Genomic DNA, 20492 nt, shown 5'->3' on the forward strand with positions numbered 1-20492 from the left:
CCCATTGCATCAGTGGCGAGCAGGGTCCCAAGGCGCGCACGGCACGCTCGCATCAATCGAGGAGCGCAGACGCCGTGCACCACGCGCTCGAAAGGGGAAGGCGCGACGCCGCGAGCAAGAGGCGGCCGCGCCGTTCTCACCCCCGGTTCTGGGAGGTGGAGCTTGTCGAGCGCGGTCTAGGAGCGCTCGCTTTCATCGGGCAGCCGCGCGCTAGACGAGCCACGAGCTCGCGCTCCAAGGGTGCCGCGGCAGACGTGGCGTCCACTCCCAAGATCCGGTCACGCTCTCGCTTGGCGCAGAGGATCGAGCGCGAGATCTACAGTTGCAGGTCAGAACAAAGGCGAAAGATGGCGGGGATGCTATGGGAGGGGCACGGTAGGAGAGGTGACGAGGAGGGAGGAAGGACACAGAGGAGGAGCGAGGGACGAGGGGAGAGGCAGGCGAGGGCAGGGAATGTAGTACGACAATAGGCGGACGGGGCGAGAGAAAGAGGCGGACGATGGCGCAGAGGCAGACGAGGGCGATAGGCGAGGCGGATGCTGGACAAGAGCGACGTGGGGTCGGCGAGGGCGAGCTGGCGCTCAGACCTCCATGTCCTCGACGCCGTCGTCCTCGCCAGCGCTGTAGTTGTTGTTGTCGTCGTCGTCCTGCGTCAAGGCACCCGAGGGTCAAACCGGTGACGCGCAAAGGGGCAGAGGGGAAAGGGAGCCGCCGACGTACGTCCGAATCCGAGTTGTCGCTGTCGTCGCCGTCCGAGTCGTTCGACGCGCCCGAGCTGGCAAACTTCTGCACGTACTCTGCGCACGACGAGGAGGATCAGGGCCGAGTCCGATCGTTCCACCGCGAACGTCGTCGCGAGCTTCGACTCGTGCGAGGAATGGTGGGAAAGCGACGAGGGCTTACCTCGAACCTTGGCGTCGTAGCCCTTCTGGTCACGCATGAGGAGGGCGGCAGCCTCGCCGTTGAGCGGGTCGGCGGCGTTCGGGTACCGCAAGAGCTGCGGGAGGAACACCTCGAAGATGTTGACCATGTCGAACATGGGCGACCACGTCTGGTTGATGACGTCGAGGCAGACCGAGCCCGACAGCTCGTCGATGTTGGCTGCACGATGGGACGAGTGGGTCAGTGGACGGGCGCCCTTGACCGCTCGATCCGCCCAGGTCTGCGCGAAGCCGAATCTCGAGAGGGCGGACCGCCTCGCTCGCTCGGGCCGACGCGGGCGAGACACCTGCGACGCTCGCTCCGGTGTCCACACAGGGAGAGAGAGTGAGACGCACGGTGGAAGATCTTGTTGGTGAAGCCGATTGAGGGCGACTTGTACGGGTACCCGTCGGGGAGCTCGACGTGAACCTTCCAGGCGCCGCCTTGGAACGGGGCTGCACAGGCACAGGGTCAGTTTTGTGTCGCGTCCATTGCGCCTCGTCGGGGCACGTCCCGGCCGACAGGGCATGAGAGGAGAACGAGGGACTGGCGGGCTCACTTTCGGCGGGACCCTTGAACTTGACGTAGAACTCCTGCATGCTGTCGTTGACGAGATTGACCTCGTAGTCGCTCATGAGACTGACGCAGGTGTACGCGAGCCAGAGTCGGCAGGTAGGGAACCGCGGCGAGACGCGAGGTGCGAGGACGGTGGAAAGGGAGACAGTGGGTCAGCGCTCGGCCGTGCGGAACCGGAACGCCTACGCGACGCGGTCCCCGGTACGCGTGAAGAGGAGGAAGGCGGGGACGCACAGCTTCATGACGTCGGTCTCGATGCGCCTGCGTGGCGAGGACATGGCGGCGGCGGCGAAAGGTCGCGAGGTGGATGTGGGGGCGAGAAGCTGCGAGAGGGCGAGAAGGGGGGCACGCACGGGATAGAGTTCCCGATGATCAGGAGCGGTCGAGGGGCGGTCGAGGTACGAACAGGATGGATGTGTCGAGGGGAGGAGGGTGGGAAACAGGTCAGCGACTCGCCCGGCGAGTGACGAGGTGGACCCGCGCATGTCCGGTGCGCTCGTCCAAGGTGACGCACGGCCTCCCTGACTCTATCGCGAGCTCCACCGCGTGTCCCGCCGGCCCTGCCGCCTGCGCTCCTCCTCCTCGTTGGCCCCGCCGACCCGTCCGGCTCGCTCGTCTCGCGTACGCCGAGACCCGCTCGCCGGCGCACCCATGCGCTTGACAGCTGTTCCTCCACGCCTTCGACGCGCACCCTGAAGACTGGCGGGGGACGTGGACGCACCGAGCGGGCTCGAGGCGATGAGGCGGGGACGGGAGGGCGATGACGAGCGTCGAGCGAGAGCTGCGCAGTGCGGACAAGGACGGGGTGTCAGCGCGGCTGCCGAGAGGTCCATCGAGGGCATCGACAACTCACCTCGGTTGCTGGACAGGGTGAGGGGCGAGAGCGAGCGGGCGGACGAGTCGCTCCCGTTCGACTCGCGCTCTGTCGTCCTCGACCAAGTCACGCGACCTCGGCCAGCGTGAGCGTACGTGCTCGGCTGCACTACGCCGTGGCTCTCCGACTGCCCCTGTCCCCGCTGTCGATGGCTCAAGGCTCGCTCGTCTCGCTCTCCCTCCTCCCCACTTCTCGCCGGCCGCGGACGCCGACTTGTCTCGTCTGAGGCAGCTCGTTCTGCGTCGGGTCACTCGTCCCTACTCGCAAGCTGTGTGGGCAAATTGCCGTGCCGACGACGAAGCCGCTCGTCCGCGTCCTCGTGTAGCTATCGCTTCCCTCGCTCCCGCCGGATCTTCGAGCTGCCGTCTAAGCCGCCTTGACCTGGTCCTGAGGCTCTCGATGCCTTGACCGCGAAAGTGCGGCGCCGCACCACGCGCGCGCGCCCTGGCATTGCGCCTCAGGCCGGCCTGAACGGCTCGTAAGTCCACCTCTCTCCTCGTCGAGCCACGTTTCCCTCTCGCCCGAGCGTCAACTCACGAGCTTTCTCGGGCGCAGGTTCTACGGCGACGTCTTTGCGACTATCCGCAAGGGCGAGGCGCAGGCGAGCAGGCGCTCGCGCCGCTCGTCCATCGTCGCCAAGGTCCCCTCGTCGGCTTGAAATTTCCCTGCCTTGTCGTCCTTTCTCTCCTCCCCGCCTCCGACTAGATACCGTTCTCTGCTCTCCCTCGTTCTGAAAAGGGTCGAGCGTGCCTCTCATCGCAGGAGGAGGTCGCAGCTCGCGCAGATTTCGTGCAACTCGTGCTGGTTCGCCGACTTTACTTTCGTCCTCCGCCGACGCAGCCCCGTCAGAGACCGACTCAGGTCTGCGAGAGCCGAGGCCTGACGCGCAGAGCCTTCTTCGAGAGCAACTGCACGAGAGCGGGCGACTTTGACGAGCAGACCCAGCACGAGGTCGATTCGCAGGCGGTTCGCGACGCACTACTCGACTGACCCTCTCGCGCCCGACGCGCTCTGTTTTGAGGCATCTCTCGAGCCCAACGGACTTCTCTCGAGACGCAAGACCGCCCCGTCCAGTAAGGATGGCGGGAAAGCACCGAGAAAGCCGACGCACGGACCTCGTCGACGCAGTTGGCGCTCGACCTTCTCAAACTCGACGTTGCGGGCTCTTCCGCCGTCGAGCAGATCTCTCGCGCAGCCAAAGACACGAGCGACCGGTTTGACGCTGCCGTGCGCGAGGCCTGCTCGCATTCGAGCAGCGATTCGTCGCCAGAAGAAGACGCTGCGAGCTGCGAGAGGTTAGCAGGTGCCAAAGCGGTCAGCGGCTAGACGGCACAGCGCCGCGCTCTCTCGTTCTCGACACCGTCGACGGCCGACACGCAGCTTCGCAGAAGATCGAACCCGAGGCGCCGCTCAGAGTAGAGAGAGCTGCATGTTGGGGAACGAGGCTCGCAACCGACTCGTCTCGTCTCGTCTCGTCTCGCCTCCACGAGCTTGGCCTCGACGACGCACAGTGGCTCTCTCAGTCTCTCGAGCTCGTAGCCATGCGAAAGGGAGAGAAACTTGGACAGACTTGCACCCTCGAGAAAGCTACAAAAGACGACGACCTCCTCCTCGAGTTTTTGCCCTCGCGCATTGAGCCGCCTCTCGACGACGAGGTGGCCTGCACAGGGTGTACAGCTGGACGGGTAGGCAGAGAGAGAGAGAGGCGCGATGCGGGTGCGAGCTTGCGAGAGGGACGTGGCGCACTAGTGGCCGCTCACGAGGGCGCCCATGGTGCGCTGTGCGGGGAGGGAGAGGCTCGACGGTCAGGTCGGCTGCTCAACACGGCTCGAGAGAACGAGAGAGAGAGAGCGAGAGCGCACCTCGAGGGCCGGGTACGACGAGCCGACGTACTCCTTGATCTTGGCGCCGTCGCGGTAAAAGTGGAAGGTCGGGGCCATGTCGACGTGCGCCGTCATGGCGGCGTCCTGCGTGCGATCCTCGAGAGCGTCAGTCGACCGAGGCCCTCGAGAAAAGGGGGGCACACGGAAGGAGGAGGAGGACGGACCTGCTGGTCGCAGATGTCGAGCTTGTAGAAGTGGATGTCCTTCCAGCGCGGGTTGTCCGAGTACTCCTGGAACTTGGGCGAGATGGCCTTGCTGTTTCAGGTCCATACGGCTCTCGTCAGAGTCGATTCCGTCGAGACAGGAGAGAGTGGAGCGAGGGACGGACCACGACTCGTCCCACGGCGCGACAAACTCGACGGCCGTGATGCCCGACTCCTTGATCTGCGGGCGACGGCGGGGCTTGTTAGCCGGGCTCGTGTTGTAGATACAGAGAGGGCGGGGGACGCACAGCGCGCAGGTACTCGTCCTCGGACTTGATGACGGTGATGGGCATCTTGGGCGTTTCGAGGTCTGCAACGGCGAGGAAGTCAGGTGAGCGCCTGTCGACCAGCCCGTGTCCCGCCCTCGTGCTCATCGCCTCTGCCCTCGTCTGTCCCGCCCGTGTGCTTCTGCCCTCGTCGTGGTCCCGCTCCCCCCACCCGTCGCTCAGAGGCCGGCTCCCCCTCGCCTGCTCCTCCCTCGAGACCGGGCCAGCTCCTGCTCGACCTGCTGCGATAGTCCTCGGTGTTCACGCTCAGACGTGCCCACGCCCATGCGAGGTGCGAGTGAGGAGGGACCGGGGGGCGAGTCACGCGACGTGGCCGGCCTCAATCTGAACGAGGAGAGTGTGGGACGCACGGTAGGTAGTAGAAGTTGTGGGGGAAAGTTTGAGCGTGTGCGAGGCGAGTGCTGAGAGGTGGTGCGAGTGTCGGTGAGAGGGGAGAGGGAGAGAGAGAGAGGGGAGGAGGAGGGAAAGGAAAGGCGGGGAAGCTTCGGCCCCACTCGCCCCTAGTTCTCGACCCTCCCCTCGACCGAGCGATCACACTCCAGAGTCAAGCGCTCGCTAGTAATCTGACGAGCGCCGGTAGAGAGCAGAGCCTCGTAACACCCGCAAGCTCTCCCCGCCGGCTCAAGCTGCAGTCGTGCGTCCTCTGTCTCACTCTCTCTCACGACTGGCGTCCACACCGGCTCGAGTCCACGAGGCTCGCGGTCGCCAGGTTGGGGGCAGCTCAGAGGCGCGATGAGGGCGAGCGAGGCGGTGCACGCCGACGAGGAGGACGCGCGCGCTAGGGCTCGCACAGCGGTGGTCAGAACTGTCGGTGCAGAGCTCTGAGAGAGACTGCGCGCTCTCACGGCCAGCCTCGAGGGCGGGACATCGAGGAGGGACGGCACACCGCCGGGCGACGGTCGACTCGCGGAACGGCGCGACACAGCCCCAGGTCGCCCAGCCGCTGCGTCCAACGCCTCGAGCGCTCGATGGACGACCTGCTGGAGGCGCGGCAGCCGTCGGCGTTCGGCCCTCGGCGACGGGCAATCCTCTCGACACCTCTCTCTCTGCGACGAGCTGACCTCGTTTCCCTCGCGCGCAGATGCCGACCGCGCTCGACGATCGACTCAAGGCGACACTCGACTCGCGCAAGTCGAGGCAGATGCTGCGCCAGCTCGACCCTGCAGCGCCCGCCAGCTCCAACCTCGTCGACTTCTCGTCGAACGACTACCTGTCGTTCGCTCGGTCGCCCGTCCTTCGACGCAAGCTCGTCGACGCCCTCGCCATCGCCGACGATGGTACCGCGACGCCGCTGTACGGCCCGCCGTCGTCGCGCCTCCTCGACGGCAACACGCCCCTCCACGCCTCGCTCGAGCACCGCCTCGCCGCCTTCTTCGACGCGCCGGCCGCGCTCGTGTTCAACTCGGGCTTCGACGCCAACGTCGGCCTGTGGACGTGCCTGCCGGCCCCGGACGACTGGATCGTCTACGACGAGCTCGTGCACGCGAGCATGCACGATGGCATGCGCGCGAGCCGCGTCCCGAGCGAGCGCCGGCGCGCGTTCCGGCACAATCGCGTCGAGTCACTCGAGCGGGTCCTCGAGAACATCGCTGCGCGGGACGAGGGCGTGCGGACAGGCACGAGGAGCGTGTGGGTCGGCGTCGAGTCGCTGTACTCGATGGACGGCGACCTGGCCCCGCTGCGCGAGATGGTCGACGCGATCGACCGAGTACTTCCTCGAGGGAACGTGCACCTGGTGGTCGACGAGGTGCGTCTAGCTCGTGCCCTCTTCTCTCCCCTCGCTCGAGCGTGGTGCCTGACTCTCTCCATTTCTCGCAGGCGCACTCGTCCGGGCTTTACGGCGTGCGAGGGCGAGGGCTCGTCGCGGCGCTCGGTCTCGAGCATCGAGTGACAGTGCGGGTCCACACGTTCGGCAAGGCGATGGCCTGCAGCGGCGGTCCGTCCCGCCCTTTTCTCTCCCTCTCGCCCATTCGACTTGCTGACCCTCCTTCTCGTGTGTCGCCTCGCAGCTGTCGTCCTCGCCTCGCCCTTGATCCGCGACTACCTGATCAACTACGCACGCCCGCTCATCTACTCGACCGTCATGACGCACCTGAGCGCGCTCGCCGTCGTCAAGTCGCTCGAGATGCTCGAGCAAGGTCACAGCGAGGCGGTGCGTCCCGGCCCTCTCCTCTCCTCCCGTCTCGAGATACTCTGCCCTGACGACGAGACTGAACGTCCTGCCCGTCCTCGCCACAGCCCGCCGCGCACGTCCACGCGCTCGCGCTTCGCCTCGTCTCACGGCTCTCGAGCCTCCTCCCCGCCCCCTCGTCCGTCTCCTTGCCGCCGCACCTCGTCGCCATCGTCACGTCGCCCTCGACTCGCGCCATACCTCATCCTCCCACGTCGCCCATCATCCCGCTCCTCACCTCGTCCCCTCGCCCTCTCGCCGCCTTTCTCCGGACTCGCGGCTTCCTCTCCCGCCCAATCACGCACCCGACGGTGCCGCACGCCGAGGAGCGCGTCCGAGTGTGCCTGCATGCGGGCAACACGGTGCGCGAGGTCGACGGCCTGTGCGACGCCGTCGCAGAGTGGGTCCGGCGCAAGGATAGTTCTCGAGACGGCTCTTCTCTCTCAGCCAGGCTGTAACGCACACTTTCGACCGGGCCTGATATTGCAAATGCGAGAGACAGAGAGATAGAGAGGGAGAGAGTCTAACTGCTGCGGCATCTACTGCGCCTTGACGTCGAGCGCCGCCTTGATGCTCGCCTCGACGGCGCGAAGCGTCGCCGGTTTCGAGTTGAGCGACGACATGAAGTAGACGACGTTGCCGAGAGGGCGAGCGTGGATCTGGAACGAGGCGCCGCTCGAGGCGATCGCGTCGTCGTGCGGCGTGCCGAACCGGAGCTGGCGCAGGATCGCCTCGGACGCCGTCGACTGGTAGCCTGACCCGTCGGCGGCCCGCAGGTGGATGGCGAGGACGCAGCCAAGCGCCATGACGCCCTCGACCGCCGGATGCGCCGACACGTCGCGGACAAAGTCGGCCGACCAGAAGGACCAAGCGAGCTCGGTCGGGCTCGGAGAGGCCGGCGGCGGGCCGAGCGACTGGCGGCCCGGGTTGGACGCATGCTGGATCCAGTCGAACTTGGCGTCGTTCCACTCGCCGCGCCGGTCCATGCGCGTGAGGATGTCGAGCGTCTTGTTGGCGATGCCGCAACCGACGGCGTGCGCCGTGTACGAGTGGCCGTGGAGGAGCGCGTCGACCTTCTTGTCGCCCCAGAAGGCCTGGAAGATGGCGTCGCTCGCGAGCGTGACCGCCATGGGGACGAGGCCGCCCGTGAGGATCTTGGCGTAGCAGGCGATGTCGGGCCTGGTCGTCGAGCCGAGGAAGGTCGACGCGGTGACGCGCCCGAGGCGGTGCAGGCCGACAAAGACCTCGTCGAAGATGACGGGGAGACCCTGCCAGACGGGCGTCGAGTCGATCGGTGAGGTCGACGGCGCGCCGGCGCGAGAGGTGGCGGGGAAGAGGGTGCGGTTCGAGCGGACGAGGTCGACGAGGACGTGCTGGTACAGCGGGTCGACAAAGATCATGCCGCCGGCGCCCATGACGACGGGCTCGAGGACGAGTGCGCCGAAGCGGATGCCGTCGCCCTTGGCGATGCGGGCCTCGAGCTCGCGCTCGATCTGCTCGCGGTACGTCTGCGCGAGCGGGTCGTGTTGGACCCGGCCGTCGACGTCGTAAAGCTGCGTCAAGCTCTGGTACCGCGCCACCTCGCCGCCGTCGGCGCCGCCTCGAACGACAACCTCGCCCTGCTCGATGCGGACCTCGGGCGCCGCGAGCCAGTGCCCGCGGCCCTCGTACCACTCGACGCGCTCGCTGTAGACGCCGCCCTCGCAGGCGTCCATGGCGCCGATGGTGTCGCCGTGGTAGCTGCCCTTGAGGCCGAGGACGGCGAGCTTGCGGCCCTCGGCGGGGAGGAGCTGCTCGCGGTCGGCGAACGCGCGCAGCGCCATCTTGAGCGCAACCTCCATGCCCGTGCTGCCGTCGTCCGAGTAGAAGACGCGGCTCGCCCAGCCCTGGCCGACCGAGGCGAGGAGCTTCTCGACGAGGGTGAGCGCCGGGAGGTTGGTCGCCGTCGGGAACATGACGTGGCCGAACCGGCCGGCGGCGTGGGCGGCGGCGAGCGTCAACTCGGGATTGGCGTGGCCGAGGCACTGGGTCCACCACGACGCGGAGCCGTCGAAGATGGGGGAGAGAAGGGGCTGAGAGGGTGGTGGTGGCACGGGCGAGGATGGGAGAGACGAGGTCGGGGGAGCCGAGGGGACGGTCTGCGCCTCGGGGGAGAGGATGGGCGACGCAGACGGCTCGGGGGACGCCGCAGGGGAGGCAACAGGTGGGGAGCTTGTCGAGAAGACGCTGAAGTGGTCGCCGTGCGCCGAGTCGATGACCATGACGTCCGACTCGTTCTTGACGAGGCCGTGCTGGACGAACGGCCACCATACCGAGTCGAGCGTGCGCCGAGGAGCGGTGGCGAGGTTGGACATGCGGTCGATGTGGATCTGCTGCAGGCGCTGGACGACGCGTTGGAGCGGCGTGTCGGCGATCTGGGCGTAGTACGCCTCGAGGTTGGCGGCGTCCTCCTCGGCGGACGGGACCTGCTGCGGCGGGTGGTCGACGACACCGACCCGGATGCCGCGCTCGTTGAACCACCGCTCGAAGTACTCGTGGTTGGCGTAGTACGCCTCGCGGAAGACGAGGACGGCGTCGACGTCGTAGCCGCGCAGGAGGAGCGACTCGTATGCCGAGATCGTGGTCGAGATGCCGCCGAGCTCGGCTGACGCGACGAGGATGGTCGGCGGGAGGAGGGGCCGGAACGCGTCGAGCTGCGAGGTGCCCGAAAGCGTCGGCGAATGAACACCTGCGAGGGCGGGTTGAGGTCAGGGAGGAGCACGAGAAATGGGGCGGAAAGACAGACGGACGCACCTCCTGCCGATTCGATGTACAGGCTGCTCCTCTGACCCGCCGTCTCGAGCGCAAAGTCGCGCGCGTGCCGTCCGACAGCCGAGGCGAACTCGTCGTCGGTCGGGACCGACATGGTGACCGGGCCGCCGCCGCGCGCTGCCCGCTCGACGGCTAGATGCGGCGATACAGGCTCATCGAAGTGGAACAGGCAGGCCGTCCTCGCGCCTGGGGCGAAGCGCTGCAGGTGCCTGCGATTCGGCAAGTGGGGAGGACGAGGTCAGCTCGTCGAGAAGGGTCGAGACAAGAGGGGGCAAGGGGGCGCAGGACGCACAGCTGTCGTCTCCATCGCCGCTGCCCGTGCCGACTGGCTTGAGGTAGCCGACCTTCTCGCCGAGTGCGAGCGATGCGCGGACGAGGCCGGTCGAGAAGATGCTCTTGCCGACCGAGGTCGACGGCGCGAGGACGAGGTGGGTCCTGAGGTGCCTCGAGAGCATGTCGACAGGAGCTGGCGGTCGTCACAGGCGGCTGGGCGGCGTCGTCGTGACGGATGGAGCGGAGGGATGCCGAGGCGAGAGTCGACGGCGGAGCCAACGGCGACGCCGGCGGCTCGAGTTGGTCGGCGGGCTGGCTGGGGGCGGTACAGCGCAGCGTGCTCTGGTGCAGCTAGGGCGGATCCAGCGATCGAGTGCGAGGTGGACGAGGGCTCGCGCTTCATCTCTCGCCGCGAACCTCCGCCAACCTCGAAGCCGTTCTCTCGCGCGAGCACACAGAGACAGGACGCAGTTGCAGTGATATCCCTCGCTCTATCCAAACGTCTTGAGCTCGATCCGCGGCGCCTCGTCGACCGGCGCACTGCCCCTCGCGCCCGCACCGCCTCCACCCAGCGCCGCCCGGATGCTGTCCTCGAGCACCTTGCGCTGCACGTCGGGCAGCGCCAACGTCGCCTCCTTGAAGTGTGCCGGGTGCGTCGTCGCGAGCTGGACGAGGTGCGAAAGCGCGAGCGAGTGGAGCGGGGTCGGTGGTCGCGGCGTCGAGAGTGCGACGATGAGGGTCGCGAGGACGACCGAGAGCGACTGCGTCTCTGCGAGCGGGTACAGCAGTCAGTTAATTGTCGCAGAGAGTGAGATGAGGCGGCTGGGGAAGGAGGGCGTGGACGCACTGCGCTCGACCGGGACGCTCAGGAGGACGGCGACCAGCGCCTTGACCGCCTCGTCCGTCGCCCTCACGCGCGGGTTCTCGGCCGTGTACTTGCGCTCGACGGCAACTGCGACGAGCTCGATGACGCCCGGGACGAGTTGGCTCGCGCAGAAGGCGAGGATGCCCGAGTTCGCTCGCGAAGCCGCGACGAGTAGCGAGGCGAGGCAGTTGAGCGCGGCCGCCGACACCTGCACGAGGAGGACGTGAGCTCACGAGCGTAAAGAGAGACTCGAGAGAAACATGAGGGACTCACCTCGCCTTCGCCCTCGAGTGCCAGCTCGCCGGTAAGGAAACACGCGTGCTCGACGACCTCGCGGCCGATCTGGGCGCCCGGCGGCAGCGAGGTGAGGATGAGGACCGACGCTAACAGGTTGTTCTTGCTCTTAAGGACGGCGCCAGGCGACTTGCGGCCACTGCGCGCATCGGTGAATGGGTCAGACAGGGCGGCTCGAGCGAGTCGTGAGGGAGGAAGACGACGAGGACGGACCGGACAGCGTCGATGTTGAGCATGCACGCGCTCATGAGGCCGTTGAGGACCTTGGGCAGTACGGTCGACGACTTGCCTCTGCCCGACAGGCCACGGTCGCAAAGGATCTTGACGACCGGGAGCGACGGCGAGACGAGGTCGACCTCGGTCTTCTCGTCGGCGAGGAGGACTGTGCGCACGATGAAGCGTCAGGGTCGAGGACTGAGGCTAGAGGGATAGGGAGAGTCGCGGACGTACCCGAGTACGAGTAAAGGGCGACCGCGTAGAGCTCGTCTCGGAGCGGGCTCGGGCACAGGTCGGCGAGGTTGGCGAACAGGGTAAAGGCGGCGACGAGATGCTGGACGTGGAGCGCGACATTGACGGACGTTGCTGCGAGAGGCGAGAGGGTCAGGCGAGGCGCAAGGCGCAGACGAGAGAAAGTAGGAGGACGCACGCTTGGGGCCGGTCGTGGTTGCAGGGATCGACTCGCGCAGGACCGTCGTCGCGACGCGCAGGCACTGAATGAGCTTGGCGTCGCCTCTCGCCTCCTGGTCCGCCGGTACTGCGGCGCCGTTGGCGCCGACGGCGGCGACGGGCAGGTCGCGCACGAGGCCACGAGCGAGGCTGATGACGATCTCGAGCACGCGCGCCTTGATCTCGGGGCCCTCGGTGATGGCGAGGCGCAGGCACAGGTTGCAGACCTCGTCGAACAGGGCGACGTCCTGCAGCACGCCGCCGGCCACGTCCGGGCGGGTCAAGCCGACGAGCGCCTCGAGCGCGATCGCCTGCACGGCGGCGGCCGATGTCGCGCCCGCCGACGCGGACGAGCACAGGACCTCGAACGACAGGCCGAACAGGACCCAGAAGAAGAGGGCCGGGTCGCCTCGGTGCGGGGACGGGAGCGGCGCCGACTCGTCGTCCGGGTCGAGGCCGTCGATGGCGCGAAGGAGGTGCGGGTTGGACGTCTTGAGCAGCGTCGCGACGGCGTGCAGCATCTGCGGCCAGGCACGCTCGTAGAACTGTGGAAGAGAGAGAAAGTCAGGCAGGCTCCGCATGGCGGCGCGAGAAAAGGGCGATCGTGGACGCACAGGGAGCGCCGTCTCCCTCGACAAGCCCGAGTAGACCGAGTCGAACGCTGCGCCGCCCGCGCTCGAGTCGCTCGACGAGGCCGTCTCGGGACCGGTGCGCACACGGGCGTACTCGCGCAAGGACGCGAGCCAGAACGGGCAGAGGAGCGACAGGTGCGGCCGGATGACGTCGGCGAGGTAGGGTTGGCGGACGCTCGCGCTCTGAAACTGGGCCCACGCGGCAAAGATGGACGTCTTGAGCATGATGGCGGCGGTCGAGCTCAGGTCCTGGACGTCGCCGAGCGAGGTCATGTCCGAGTCTGCGAGCGCGAGAGCAGGTCAGGAGACGGGCGACGACGAGGAGACGAGGAGGAGGAGGAGCGGGCCGGCGCACCTCGACAGCTCTCGAGCGCGGTCGTGAGGAGCTTGAGGATGCGGCCCATCTTGTTCGTCTCCTTGACGACGCCCGACCCGACAAAGACGGCGCACACCTGGATGGCCGACGCGAGCACCTCGGGGTACGAGTCGACGGCAAACGCCGGCGTGAGGGCCGCCGCGATGGGCGCCTGGTACTGCTCGAGGAGGAGCGCGTCCTCGAAATCGACGTCTTGCGAGGCGCCAAAGTTCTGCTCGCAGGGAGGGAAACAGCGTGAGGCTCAGGTCGAGGTCGGCGACGACGATGGGCAGGAGGACAGGGACGTACGTCGATGACGTCCTTGAGCACGACGAGGCCCTCGAGGCGGATCTCCATGACCTGCGCCGTCGACGCCGTGAAGGCCATCTTGATGAGGTCGGGCACTCGGGTGATGAGGAGCCCTCGCCGGTTGGCCCGGACCGCCCTCGCCCTCGCGACGTCAAAGTGCTCGCGCCGGCCGCTCTTGAGGACCGTGACAAAGACCTCGTGCAGGCACTCGAGCGCAAAGAGCTGCGTGCGCCACCGCGACGTCGCTCGGGCGGTCGCGGCGCCGGGTCGTGCGCCCGTCTCGGCGTCGACGCCGAGACCTTGCGCCTCCTCGTCGGCGAGCCCGCCTGCTGCAGTTGCAGCGTCGACGCGCTGCTTCTGCGCCTGGGCGACACCGGCCGAGCGCGACATGATGCGCTGGCACAGGTCGATCCACCCGGACGGGTTGGCGTCGGCCGTCTGCCGCAGCCACGACGTGATGGCGTCGCGCACGCCCTCGATCGTCGTGTCGTCGTCGAGGAGCGCAAAGAGCTCTTGCACGAGGCCGTCGCCGCCGAGCTTGCTCATGAGGGCCGCGTCGCGCTGCACGAGCTGGTACACGCTGTTGACGGCAGCCACCTTGAGCGGCTGCTTGGACGACGACAGCTGGGCGCGCAGGTTGGCGACGAGGGCGGCGTGGTCGAGCGCGTCGGGCGCGAAGATGAGGAAGTGCTGCGTCGCCCGGATGGCCTCGACGGCGATGCCGTCGTCGCGCTCGAGCGTGAACTCGCGCAGGAGGACGAGGACGAGCTCGCGAACTCGCTCCGAGTCCTGGAGCTCGGGCCCGAGGACGCCGATGAGGGCGTCGGTGACGCGGCACATGGCCTGGTACGCCGGGAGGTCGCCGCGCAGGTTGACCGAGCCGGGCGTGCCGCCCTCGGGCTCGTGCGTGTCTTGCATGTAGAGCTTGCACAGGACGCCGAGCGTCAGGTTGATGAACGGCGCGTACGACAGCGACGCGGCGTCGATGACGGTCGACAGGGAGCGCAGGGCCTGGTAGTGGACGAGCGGATGTGGGTCGGCCGAGAGCGACAGGAGAACGTCGACGACCGTCTTGAGGACCGGCGCCGCCGCGAGGCTGCCGACGTGCGAGTAGATCTCGCTGAACGCGAGCGCGCACCCGGCGCGGTTGTCCGGGTCCGTGTTGCTGACGACCTGGTTGACGCAGAACTGGACCTGGCCCGCCATGAACGACGTCCCGCCGAGGCTCGACAGGCGGCCGAGCGACTCTGCCGCCGCCTGCCGCAAGGCCGCGTCCGGGTGCAGGAGCGCCTCCTTGACGAGCTCGCGCATCGGGTTGGCGACCTGGTGCGCGTCGATGGCGCGACGAGCGAGGCGCAGGGCGCCGAGGACGGCCGTGACGGCGTTGGCGAGGATGGCCTGCTTGCGGCCGGGGTTCTTGTCGAGGCGGAACGAGCGCAGGTTGCCGGCGACGATCTGCAGGAGCGCCGCCTGGTTGGCCGGCTCCTGGAGCGGGAAGTACAGGGCGAACAGCTCGAGGGCGGCGTCGACAAGGCCGACGGCGGGCGGCGGCGCCTCGGGGAGCGACGCGAACGGCGTCGCGTCGCCCGCAGGACGCGACCACAGGACGAGCGAGTCGTGCTCGCCGGCGCCGAGGACGGCTCGGTGCAGCTGCTCGTCGATACGCGCCTCGGCTCGGTCGCGATTGAGCCGAGCGAGCTTCTGCCCGCCGGCAGCGAGGGCAGCCGACGACGCTGCGCCCGTGTCGCCGCCGCCTGCGACCTCGTTGAGCCCGTCAGCGACCTTGACGAGGCTCGTGACGCCGTAGGCGAACCCGTCCGTCTCGTCCCAGATGCTCGTGAACGTTCCGGCGCTCGCCGCCGCCTGCAGCGCCGACTCGCCGAAGTAGCGCTCGACGTCCGAGAACAGCGGGACGACCTGCTGCAGGAGCGGGATCTGGAGCTGCTGGGTCGCCGACGACTGGCCGAACGCGACGAAACACTGGAGGAGGCGGCGGCGGTACATGATGTCGCGGTCGACGAGCTGGAGGCGAGACGAGGTCGACGGCGACTGGTCGAGGACGAGGGACGGGTGCGCCGTCGCGAACGACTGCTGGAACGCGAGGCCGTTCGACAGGAGCTGGACGAGTCGACGTGCGACGTCCTCGGTGACGAGGCCGCCGCGGGACGCCGAGGGACCGTTGTGCCGCAGGAAGCTGAGGATGGCGCCGAGGGTGCACTCGCGGATGTGGAGGAGGAACGCCCACTCGTTGGCGCCGCGGACCTGGGCCGCACTCGCGTCCTTGCTCGTCGCCTTGGGGAGGGCGTTGCGCCACAGGAGGAGGAGCTGGGGCAGGTGCAGGCGGACAAAGGTCGGGCCGAGGCTCATGAGCGCGCCGACGAGGATCCACGCGACCTGGATCTCGACGCCCGACACGTGCAGCTCGTGGTTGCCGCTCTGCTTGAGGAGCTGGATCGCGAGGCTCATGCACTTGGCCGACGCGTCGAACGAGACGTAGAGCGGCTTGTGCGGCACGAGGTTGATGAGGGCGCCGAGGGCGTGGGCGTGGCCGACGGCGCGACGGTGCACGTTGGCGCTGTTGCTCGGCCCGCCGCTCGAGATGATGGCGAGGTCCTTGTTGAGGAGGTCGGTCACGTGCGTGATGGCGCCGGCGAGGCGGTTCGGCGCGGCGCTGCACAGGGTGCGCAACGCCCACGCTGCGGCGACCTGCACGCTGTGGCTCGGGTGCGCCGCGAGGCGGACGAGCGGGTCGTAGACGACGTCCTGGGCGGCGGACGGCGCGCACCCGAGGCTGCGCAGGAGGCTCGTCGTCTCCTCGAGAGCGAGGAGGAGCGCCTGCTTGGTCGGGCCCGGCGTGTTGGGCATGAGGGACGGCCACTTGGCGAGGTACAGCGTCGCCACCTCGCGCAGGGCCGTGATCTGGCCGGCCTCGGACAGGAGCTGGGCCGAGACGACGTCGCGCAGGAGGATGCCGACGGCTTTGCGGGCCGCGAGCGCGTCGTACCGGGCCTTGGCCGGGTCGATGCGCTCGGCCGCTCGCGCGCTCCAGCCGATCCAGCCGAGACCAGCTGCGGCGCCGCACCCGAGCTCGTCGACGAGGTGGCGCACGATGTCCGGGTAGTGCTGCTCGACCCAGCCGCCGCCGAGCGTCTTGAGGAGCTCGCCGTAGACGTCGACGAGGGCGTTGCGCAGCCTGCGCGACGACGTCGAGCGGTTGTAGACGCCCGAGAGCTGCGCGAGCATCTCGAGCGGCGACAGGAGCGTCTTGCCCTGGCCGTCGGTGCCGGCTTGCGGCGCGCCGATCGTCGGGTAGCCGTCGTCCTCCTCCTCGCCAGCGCTCGCCGCGTCTTTGCCCTTGCGGGCGGGTGGTGCGGGAGCGGGCGCGGCGCTGCCCTCCTCCTGGGTCGCGGCGAGGAGGCCGGCGACGAGGCGCGACAGGGACCGCCGCGTGACAAAGTCGGCCGGCTCGACGGCGCGAAAGGCGGGCATGAGGACGTCATTGATGTCGGCGAGCGTCGCGAAGGTGCCCTCGGCGGCCGAGAGGGCGAGGAGGCACTGTGTCGGGGGAAGGACCGGGTCAGTGACGGCTCGAGTGAGCTTGGGGGCAGGGAAAGGTCGGACGCACGTCGGCGCACCCTCGCACGATGGCGCCGGCTTTGTCGGCGAGGCCGGCGCGCAAGGCCTTGAGCGTGTCGCGCGTCGTCTGGTCCGACATGGAGCGGGCGACGACCGAGATGACCTTGCGGAGGCAGACGAGGGCGGCATGGCGGAGGATGACCGGGTACGACGAGGTGCGGAAGATGCGCGTCGTGGCCATGACGATCTCGACGTAGAGGCTCATGACCTGCTGGCCGTAGGCGGCGTAGACCTCGCCGAGGACGTAGGCGGCGCCGATGCGCCACTCCTTCTCGCGCTCGGGTGCGCCCTTGGTCTCGGAGCCGTTCAGGCATCGAAGGAGCGACTGGGCGAGGTCGAACAGGTTCTTGGTGTCGCCTCGACGCAGGAGCGTGACGAAGATGCGGGAGATGAGGGCTCGAGCCGGGCGGCCGGGCTTGACGGGGTGGGTCGCCGACGGGGCTGGCGGGGTGACAAGGGCGACAAGGGACTTGGTGAGGGGCTGCTGATGCTTGAGGACGACATCCTGTGGACCGGGAAGCGAGAGGCGTGAGCAGGTGCGACGAGGAGAGGAGGCGGTGGTGGTGGTGCACGACCGACAGCTCGGGCATGCGTGCCGCTGCGGCCCAGCTCCCTGCAGGCATACAGCTCCGCACTGCGTCATCGCCCGCGCCAGTCCAGCTCGTCGTGGCGGCGTGGTGGGTCCCCCCACCTCATCGCTCATCGGGCCTCGTCGACTCGTCGTCTCTCCTCGTCGAGCTCTGGGACGAGGAAGAAGATTGGGGACGCACTTGAGGGAGAGACTCGACAGCCCGCTCTGCCGCACTGAGCCACGTCAAGAGGAAGAGCTCGCCGCGTTCGGCTTGGGTGCTCGCGACCAACTTGGCCTCGTCCCACACGAGGTCGTCCTCGTCGGGCGGTGCGTGCCGGCGTACTGGCATGTCGGAACGGTTGCTCGCGGTGGCGCTGATGCTGTCGCGGCGAGCTTTGCGCGAGGTTGATGTGAGGTCGAGAGCGCGAGCGACGAGACCGACTCGAACACCTGGTACCGCTCTCGAGCGCTCTTTCACAGTGCGCAGCTGGACAAGCTTCATGAGACTGGGCGACTCGGCGCTCGGAAAGCTCCCGCGACGAGGGGCGACTCTTGCTCTCTCGGTGCGCGAGCGGCAAAACAACACTCAGTGCACGCGTGCGCCCTCGCTACGCTACGGCACGTAGATCCTGCTGAAGCCCTGCACCTCGCTCCTGCACGTCGGGCACAGCGCTCCACCGCCGCTCGAAGGCGCGCCGGGCTGTTGCCCGCCGTTGCCGCCCGTCGCACGGTCGGCGAGCGACGCCCGGCAGTCCTCGCACAGGCACAGACACCCTGCGAGCGAGTCGAGAGATGGTTAGGCTCGGCGCTCGGGACACTCGACGAGAGACGGGAGAGAGGTGGACGCACGGCATGGCCACAGGACGATCGTGCGGTCCTCGACCTGGCACACGACGCAGAACCTCGCGCGCTCGTCGCGCCACTTGTCCCTCGCCGCCTCGAGCTCCTCGGCCGCCGGCCGCACCCCAGGCAGGCTCGCGAGGACCTCGCCGCGCCGCGCCGCAATGGCCGTGGAGAGCGCCTCGACCGGGTCGTGCGGCGGCGCGTGCGACGTGCGGGACGAGGCGGCGCCCGACGACGACGAGGGAAGGAGGGAGCGGTACCGCCTGCGCGTGAGCGGGCGGCTGGCCGTGCGCGCGACCTGGTGCGCGAGGAGGTAGGGCGCGAGCGCCTCGCCGTCCGGGCCCGCGTCGGCGAACAGGGCGTACGGCACGTCGGCGTCGTCGGCGTCGGGTGCGGGCGTCGGCGAGCGGCCTCGGCAGACGCGAGACGACGTGTCGTCGACGTCAGACTCCCACTCGCTCGACGACGGGCCGTCGTCGTCGTCGCCCTCGGCCGACGCGCTCGACGGCACCCAGTCCTCGTCGTCGGTCGACTCGCCGTCCTCTTCCGCCGCGCGCTCGAGCTCGACGACCGGTGCGGCCGCGAGCGGCGTGTCGCCCCTGCGACGGCGCTCGGCCGACCACCTGCGCTCAAGCGCCGTCTCGTCCTTCTTCCACCCAAAGACGGCCGCCGCCCGCCTCGCCCACCGCGAGCCGCGGTAAGCTGCGCGCCTCGCCGCCCGCTTGACCGTCGTCGCGACGCGCCAGACGACGTACAGCGCGCAGCGCGCGACGAGGACGATCAAGCGCCACAGGGCGTTCTTGCGCTCGCCCTCGAGGTGCGCGAGGCTCGCCGTGCTGCGCCTGCCCGCGCCGGCGTGCTGCGCGTCGGCGTCGTCGCCCTCGATCCCGGCGACGCTGATGCGGCGCACCTCGCGAGCGAGGCCGGGAGGCGCGAGGGTGGCGGGCCCGTCGTCGAACGCGACGTTGCCCGCGCGACCAAGGACGACGCCGGCGCCTTGAGCTCGAGCGCGCTCGCGCTCTTGCTGGGCGCGGACGGCCGGGCCGTGAAGGTCGCAGAGCGGGTCGCCGCAGGACGGCGGGTCGACGAGGCCGAGCGTCTCGAGCTGGATCGAAAGCGACAGGGGGAGGACGTCGAGCGGGTGAAGCTCGAGGGCGAGGCCGGACAGGCGGGTGGTCGACAGGAGGTGCGTCACGTACCTGCGACAGACGAGAGTCAGCACGGCATGCGCAAGAGGGAGAGAGAGAGGGGGAGACGCACTTGATGAGGGCGACCGGGTAGTCCTCCTCGCTCGTGGGCGACATGACGGGGTGCCCGACGAGGTTGTCGAAGGAGAGCTGCGAGGCTTCGAGGGTCAGTGCCTCGACCCAGGACGGAGAGAGAAAAGGGAGGGGACGCACCTCTTCACCGCGGATGGCGGCTGCGAGGGCCTTGACGGCGACGCTCGACGCGACGACGACCTCGAAGCACAGCTCGGGGACCTTGTTGAGCCATACGGTGCCGAACTGGTCCGACTCGAGCATCCTGCGCTCGGGGCTGGCGTCGACCCACCCCCACAGGACGGCGAAGGACCGCATCGCGAACGCCTGCTGGACGAGGCTGAACAGGGCCGTGATCGGGAGGCGGTACTTGCGCGGCGAGGTGCGGGTGCGGTGCGGTGCGGCCGTGCCCGGGGCCGACAACGAGGGCGCGTTCCAGAAGTGGGCGCAGTACGACAGCTGGAGCGAGGCGAGTTCGAGGAGGATGGTGACGAGGTAGATGTAGAGCTGGGCCGACGCGAGGCCGATCACGTCGTCGGCGTCCTTGTGGGCGGCAGCGGCGACGGCGGCGTGACGGGCCGACGCTCCCGACGACGGCGAGACGTCGTCGTCGCCGGCGAGGCCGAATCCGCCACCGAGCGACGCCGTGCGCGCCGCCGACGAGTGGACGTGGAGGAGGAACGAGAACGACAGGAGGTTCAACGGCTGCGACACGCCCGAGTCGTCTGCGAGTGCGCGCACGAACGTCTCGCACGCGAGGCCGAACGCGGCGGCGAGGTAGGCCGACCACAGGAGGGCGTCGTGCGACAGGGCGCGGGCGACGTCGGCGGGCGCTCTCGCGGCGAGGAGGGCGCCGAGGGGCCCTTTGCCTGCCCAGGCCGTCGCCCACAGGAGGAGGCGCAGGGCGGCGCGGCACACGGGGCGGACGAAGGCGGCGCGGCCGTCGTCGCCGGGCGGCGAGCCATGCGGGTCGGCGAGGGGCGCGACGAGGTACGCGAGGCTCGAGCCGTGGACGTGGGCGACGGCGGCTGCGAGCGCGACGGCGACGCGGAGCATGACGAGGA

General features: G+C 68.9%; 6 protein-coding genes across 6 annotated transcripts; 1 reads left to right on the forward strand and 5 right to left on the reverse strand.

The window, feature by feature from the left end:
* Positions 1 to 581: 581 nt before the first annotated feature.
* Positions 582 to 1775, reverse strand: RHOBADRAFT_31986 (uncharacterized protein; the record flags this gene model as incomplete). Its single annotated transcript, XM_018413008.1, has 6 exons — positions 582 to 647; positions 721 to 797; positions 904 to 1101; positions 1278 to 1376; positions 1481 to 1560; positions 1732 to 1775. The coding sequence occupies 6 exons, from the start codon at positions 1773 to 1775 to the stop codon at positions 582 to 584; spliced, it is 564 nt and encodes a 187-aa protein (XP_018269846.1).
* A 2144-nt stretch (positions 1776 to 3919) lies between these two features.
* On the reverse strand, positions 3920 to 5168 carry RHOBADRAFT_65299 (uncharacterized protein). The gene is made up of 6 exons (XM_018418677.1): positions 5095 to 5168; positions 4706 to 4767; positions 4583 to 4638; positions 4419 to 4509; positions 4234 to 4338; positions 3920 to 4149 (listed from the first exon to the last, which is right to left on the reverse strand). The coding sequence occupies exons 2-6, from the start codon at positions 4748 to 4750 to the stop codon at positions 4117 to 4119; spliced, it is 330 nt and encodes a 109-aa protein (XP_018269847.1). The 5' UTR covers positions 4751 to 4767; positions 5095 to 5168; the 3' UTR covers positions 3920 to 4116.
* A 265-nt stretch (positions 5169 to 5433) lies between these two features.
* Positions 5434 to 7391, forward strand: RHOBADRAFT_37656 (uncharacterized protein). Its single transcript, XM_018413454.1, has 4 exons — positions 5434 to 6491; positions 6563 to 6680; positions 6754 to 6896; positions 6983 to 7391. The coding sequence occupies exons 1-4, from the start codon at positions 5826 to 5828 to the stop codon at positions 7370 to 7372; spliced, it is 1317 nt and encodes a 438-aa protein (XP_018269848.1). The 5' UTR covers positions 5434 to 5825; the 3' UTR covers positions 7373 to 7391.
* On the reverse strand, positions 7375 to 10180 carry RHOBADRAFT_37661 (uncharacterized protein; the record flags this gene model as incomplete). The annotated part of the gene is made up of 4 exons (XM_018413455.1): positions 7375 to 8986; positions 9116 to 9642; positions 9708 to 9934; positions 10014 to 10180. 4 exons carry the CDS (start codon positions 10178 to 10180, stop codon positions 7454 to 7456), a joined length of 2454 nt encoding a protein of 817 aa, XP_018269849.1. The 3' UTR covers positions 7375 to 7453.
* A 309-nt stretch (positions 10181 to 10489) lies between these two features.
* On the reverse strand, positions 10490 to 17345 carry RHOBADRAFT_54398 (uncharacterized protein; the record flags this gene model as incomplete). Its single annotated transcript, XM_018417288.1, has 11 exons — positions 10490 to 10767; positions 10846 to 11071; positions 11137 to 11296; positions 11371 to 11539; positions 11608 to 11739; positions 11804 to 12368; positions 12438 to 12736; positions 12811 to 13042; positions 13120 to 16674; positions 16745 to 17260; positions 17328 to 17345. 11 exons carry the CDS (start codon positions 17343 to 17345, stop codon positions 10490 to 10492), a joined length of 6150 nt encoding a protein of 2049 aa, XP_018269850.1.
* Positions 17346 to 17896: 551 nt separating this feature from the next.
* Positions 17897 to 20484, reverse strand: RHOBADRAFT_54399 (uncharacterized protein; the record flags this gene model as incomplete). The annotated part of the gene is made up of 4 exons (XM_018417289.1): positions 17897 to 18100; positions 18176 to 19368; positions 19430 to 19506; positions 19570 to 20484. The coding sequence occupies 4 exons, from the start codon at positions 20482 to 20484 to the stop codon at positions 17940 to 17942; spliced, it is 2346 nt and encodes a 781-aa protein (XP_018269851.1). The 3' UTR covers positions 17897 to 17939.
* Between the last annotated feature and the right edge of the window lie 8 nt (positions 20485 to 20492).

The sequence above is a fragment of the Rhodotorula graminis genome (genome assembly GCF_001329695.1).
Source record: "Rhodotorula graminis WP1 unplaced genomic scaffold RHOBAscaffold_9, whole genome shotgun sequence".
Lineage (NCBI taxonomy): Eukaryota > Fungi > Basidiomycota > Microbotryomycetes > Sporidiobolales > Sporidiobolaceae > Rhodotorula > Rhodotorula graminis.

Coding starts and splice junctions, on each gene's coding strand:
- RHOBADRAFT_65299 (XM_018418677.1), bottom strand. CDS start 4,750: ATGCCCATCACCGTCATCAAGTCCGAGGACGAGTACCTGCGCGCT. Junction 4,510..4,582: donor GCGCCGTGGGACGAGTCGTG/GTCCGTCCCTCG, acceptor GACCTGAAACAG/CAAGGCCATCTCGCCCAAGT. Junction 4,339..4,418: donor TCGACATCTGCGACCAGCAG/GTCCGTCCTCCT, acceptor GATCGCACGCAG/GACGCCGCCATGACGGCGCA.
- RHOBADRAFT_37656 (XM_018413454.1), top strand. CDS start 5,826: ATGCCGACCGCGCTCGACGATCGACTCAAGGCGACACTCGACTCGCGC. Junction 6,681..6,753: donor GGCGATGGCCTGCAGCGGCG/GTCCGTCCCGCC, acceptor GTCGCCTCGCAG/CTGTCGTCCTCGCCTCGCCC. Junction 6,897..6,982: donor AGCAAGGTCACAGCGAGGCG/GTGCGTCCCGGC, acceptor TCCTCGCCACAG/CCCGCCGCGCACGTCCACGC.